The following is a 5,263-nucleotide window of genomic DNA, read 5'->3' on the forward strand; positions in this document are numbered from 1 at the left end:
AACATAGTAGTAGCAGCTGTAGAAATATAGAAATACAAACTGTAATACCAAGCAGGGTTTTCCTATTGTAATGAACATTTTCTCTATACTGTCTCAACTCAGATGTTAATATTTTATATATTTTACATTATTAATATTTTTTTCTTTATTTGATGTGTATTCTGTTTCTGCTTCTTCTTTAAAAAAAAAACGGTGTAAATTGTGTATTTTTAACTTTAGTCCATCAATTACTCAGCAAAAATTCTCTTGTGGAACATCTGCAAAGTGATATTAATGTCTTTTGTTAAACTGTGTAGGCCTACATACTGTAGGCTGCTTCTTACAAGAACTTCTTATTTTGGTCTTTTTTTTTCAGCCAAATAAAATTTTAACTGATAATTTTTTTAACAGGCAAAAAGAAGCATCAATGGCCCCTACTTTTTCTGTTAAAAAAAAAACAAAAAAAACCTCAATATTTGAAATAATCTGATACAATGTAGGAATTTGATTAGACTAATTAAATAAATAAAAACAGGCATCAGCAGCCCGAGCCTGACCACAACACAACATAAGAAAGAAATACTTGTCTGTTTATTAATCCCTGACTTAATCTTCCTAAAGGGATTAATAAAGTTATATCTAATCTAATCCAATCAAAATTATATCCTTTAGCCCTTTTAGCTAAGTGTTTCAGTTAAAAACTCAAACTGGCTCCTATTTCCAAGGTAATAAATAAATGAATAAGTATTTTGCCAGAATACAAGCTAGGATATTAAGGAAGAAGAATTTAACAAGCTTGCCATACATTACTTTTACATTACTCTTCGCCTTTTTTTTTTTTTAATTACTACATTTCCCAAAAGCCTCCGCTGACACGTCACATGACAGTCACATGACTGTGAAACGCAAACACGTATTCCCCGCGTGTTCGTTTCAGTTTGAAGGTGAAGCATCAGCGTGAGTGTCGGCCTTCTCATCACAGTAAGTAATGTACAGTACAGTAAGTAAGGCAGCGTTACACAACATAGCTTAGTTCCGTTAATAACGAGCAGGTGTTTTAAATGCTGTATTACAGCTTGAGTAGCTTTAAGCGAAGCGTGTGTCTGCCATGACTTAACTAACGAGCGTGTGTGTGAATGTTAGTTATGTCATCACTGTTAGCCACCGTGAGCTAACGGTAACATTACGCAGTGTCAACGAGGAGTTAGATAAAGCTAGTAAACCACAACACAGAGACAACCAGTGCTTTAAAAAAATATATATATGAGCAACCGTCAGAAGTTTGGTACTTCTAAGCAGCGCCCGGTGTTGTGCGCTGCATGCTGATTGGTTGACCTCAGTTGCATCTGTTCATTGCCCTTCAGCAGTTCTTTATTGGCGTAATGCTAGGACGTAGGGGAGGGGTGCAATGTAATACATTTTTCCTCGTAATCGGTTGATTTAGTGGTTGTATCAAACGTCAGAATGAATAACAAGTGTTCAGGTGGCTCGCTTTGTCATATCCTCCCTTGTATCGTCGTGTAGTTTTTGGGTGGACTGAGTGTTTGAAGTACTTTGGTGGCATCGCTTCCTTCTTCCTGTGTTCCAACAGTCAAATAATAAATCGTAATTTTGTTGATTGTTAAAAGTGAAGTGTTTGAGAAGTGGGCAACGCGGTGGTTAGCACTGTTGCCGCACAGTAAGAAGGTCCTGGGTTCTAATCCATCATCTGGCCGGGGGCCTTTCTGTGTGGAGTTTGCATGTTTTTCCCGGTTCTGTCCAGTTACTCCGGTTTCCTCCCACAGTCCAAAGACATGCAAGTCAGTGGGGTTAGGTTAATTGGTGATTCCTCATTGTCCATAAGTGTGAATATGAGTGCGAATGGTTGCCTGTCTCTCTGTGTTAGCGCTGCGGCAGGAGACATTTAGAAATGTGCTCGAAACATACATAGGTAGCGGAAGCTGTAGTTGCTCGTTTTTCACTGAATGAGGAAGTGGTATACTATTGGTATACTTTGTAACGTCCTACAGTAATATGTAGCACTTTTGTTTGTTGTACATTGTCATATATTGTGCTTATTACTGCAGTTATTGACAGGAGAAGCTCAGGGGTTACTAACAATAATGACTGTTGTGCTTTGGCAGTAAGACACCAATACCAGGATCATAAAAATTCCCGGGATCACTATTTGGTTTTTGCACCTGTTTCTTTGACATGTGGATGTAACGTGCAGAAAAAATTCCTGCTGCATAGTCCACCATCCCTGTGACATGTTTTAGTCAGGTGACATAGACATGTATGTGAATCTAAATGAAACCTGAGTGAAAATGCACTCATATTATTCAGTGGTTGAATAATATGAGTGCATTTTCATATTATTATTGACTGGAGTTTGCCAGTCAGCTAAGCTCATCTCATTTCCTTGGTTCAGTTAGAAGATGTCAGCCCTGTCCGCTGCCAGTGTCGAGTCTGCAGCTGTGACTCAGAGCACGGAGCAGAAGAAGCCACTGAAACCATGCTGCGCTTGTCCGGAAACAAAGAAAGTCAGGGATGCTTGGTGAGTCGCTGGCCAGAGAAACTGAAACTGTGTCCTCGTTTTAAGTGAGCATGTTTATTCATTCCCCATGTTTGTCTCCACCAGCATCATTGAAAAGGGAGAGGAAAACTGCAGGGACCTAATTGAGGCACACAAAGACTGCATGAGGGCACTTGGGTTCAAGGTTTAGTTGTTTTCTGCGTGTGTGTGGTAAGTATTAAAACCACTTCTGACCATTTCAGTTACTTTTTGTAGCGTACCAGTCATTTCTATCTCTGAACTATCACACCAGAACACGAGTGCACAAACATGCTCAGTGTTACTGTGAGCATTATTATAAATATAGTTATATCATTTTAATTAACTTCTAGTGACACACATTATTATTTTTGTAACTGGCAGCATGAAACTCTGTATTTGTATGTAATGGTTGCACACTGAGTTAACATGGCACTGGCGGTTGTGCTTTGACAGCCTAAATCCAGCTTGAACGAAGTCAGTCTGGTGTGTAAATGGGCACCTGTCCTTTCTGTGAACCATGAAAAAGTCGGACCTCGTTGTAATCCTGGATATTTTCAGAAATGCCGTTACTTGTTTATGCCAGGTTTAACAGCTTGATTTTCCTGTTGCCGGGACAGCTGCACGTTTTCCCTACTGCTTATTTCATCTCTTGTTGTGCGCTAACAGCGCAGGTCAGAGTAGATCATGTAACAGCAGGAATGGGATGTTCTGATTAGCTCATTCAGTGATAGTGACTATACAGACGCTGATTTAAATGAAAATCACTTACATACTGTGTCAGGTGCGATGTTGTAGTCGTAGTTGTGAATTGCTCATTGTGTATATTTTGCTCTTTTGCAGTGTGCTGCTGTGACTGGAAGATGACCCTGGGTATTTTTTTTTCTTCTCCCCCCCCCTACACTTCTTATTTATACTGCCACTATATGAAAATTATTTTTCCAAGTCTGCAGAATTTGAGTACTTCTGGTGTGAAATTGAATAAAAATCCTATGCAATAAGACTTGTCAGTGTTTTTGTGTTCATATTATTAGTCATGTACTCATCTTAAGGTTTGCATTGAGGATCTGTTCTGCCATGGGAAACGGTTGCTTGCCGCAGTTGCTGTTCCTGGTATGCACTTATGTTTAAAAATAACTCCTGCCCCTGCAAAGTCAATACTTGGCATATCTGCATTCTTTTTCCACAGTGTGCCACTGTCACTGAAGTGTGCTTGGCTGTGGGCATTATTTTCACACTGTGAAAAAAACTTGAAAGGAATGTGATAGTGTTATTGCAAATTCACTGTATTATGACCAAACTGGAGAGAATATAATTACATATATACCATGTAATTACATAATTACATATATGATATACCATTACATATAAAATACCACTGCAGAATCAAACATACTAAAAGTCCCTCAGTAATTATGTAGTAAGTATTTCTCACATCTCTGTGCAAAATAAATTCCTGATCAAAAGATATGACACTATGCAAATCTGTAAATACTTAATATGAATTTATTAATACTGAGGCTGGATAAATAAAATTTCCTGTTAATACAAGCTAAGTTACACTGTACAATATAAAGCACATTAAACCAGAAAAGGTAGTCTTAAATTATTTTGTATATAAATGTTGCCAGTCAGCAGGAGTACCAAAGGCACCTGAAATCATGTGTAATTCTTAATTCAAATGCATGCTCATATGACAGATTATCTATTCACTTAGTTAAAATTTATATTTTTTATGTCTGCAAAAAATTGTAGAAAATCTACATAGAGGGGCACGTATGCTAATACCAGTGCTCTGTTTTGGAAATTTAAACTGACATCTTCACCTCTCCATCAGGTTCCATGAAAGCTGGCTCAGGTCATTTTGAGTGATCTTGGAGACAAACAGACAAACTGCACTGAAAACACACCTTCCACCCCGACAGGAATAAAGCACGTCTGATTGTAAATATGCACTGACTGTGAAATCCTTTTCATAATTACACCATCTTTGAACATTTAGCAGGTGAAAAACTGATTCACTAGTGACAGTCAAATGCTGCCATCCGGTACACGACCCCTCATTTGCTGGTGTGTTGATATCAGCCAATACTGATGTTTGGCTGTATTTTGCATCGATAACATAACCCATTTTTCTTCTGATTATTAGATGTGAAAACCTGTTTAATATTATTTTACACCATTAAGTTTTAATTTTAAAATAGCATTCATTGTTTTACCGCTCCTTGCGTGCATTGTTATATTCATTATATAATATTCATAGCCTTGGACAGGGAACCCTAGCAGAAATTTCTAATAGGCTGATATTTAGATGGAGGTGTCCCTGTGAGTTTTCCACAGTGGGAGCTGGATATGTGAGGCGATGTTGGTGTGTGTTTATACCTGAAATCTGACCTGAGCTGCCATCCTACTTATTACAGTGTGTCTAAATATGCACCAGCAGAGCCGCACTTCCTGGGAGTGAACTGGACTCATGAAGGCTGGGTGAAACTCTGAACTCCCGGAGGAACTTTTTTTAAAAAAAAAAAAGCGGGTGACTCTTTGTGAGTCTCTCTGAGACACTACTTGTTAAGGTCCCTCTTCTCCCTCCTGTTTCCTGCCTCCCTCTCTTTCTGTTATGTTAAGTAGCAGGCCTGCTTTCTGTCTGCCACTCTGTCCTCCTTGGGTTTCAATTCCAAACATGGTTATCCTTCTAGGGCTCTATCAACGCCCCCCTGCCTCCCTTATCCCTTTCTCTTCCAGCTGTTGGCT

General features: G+C 38.8%; 1 protein-coding gene across 1 annotated transcript; it reads left to right on the top strand.

The window, feature by feature from the left end:
* The first annotated feature begins 848 nt into the window (after nucleotides 1-848).
* On the top strand, nucleotides 849-3,515 carry cox17 (cytochrome c oxidase copper chaperone COX17). The gene is made up of 4 exons (XM_030758588.1): nucleotides 849-960; nucleotides 2,390-2,515; nucleotides 2,600-2,704; nucleotides 3,356-3,515. The coding sequence occupies exons 2-3, from the start codon at nucleotides 2,397-2,399 to the stop codon at nucleotides 2,682-2,684; spliced, it is 204 nt and encodes a 67-aa protein (XP_030614448.1). The 5' UTR covers nucleotides 849-960; nucleotides 2,390-2,396; the 3' UTR covers nucleotides 2,685-2,704; nucleotides 3,356-3,515.
* Nucleotides 3,516-5,263: the final 1,748 nt, after the last annotated feature.

This window comes from Archocentrus centrarchus, chromosome 21, assembly GCF_007364275.1.
Source record: "Archocentrus centrarchus isolate MPI-CPG fArcCen1 chromosome 21, fArcCen1, whole genome shotgun sequence".
In the NCBI taxonomy this organism is placed as follows: Eukaryota; Metazoa; Chordata; class Actinopteri; order Cichliformes; family Cichlidae; genus Archocentrus; species Archocentrus centrarchus.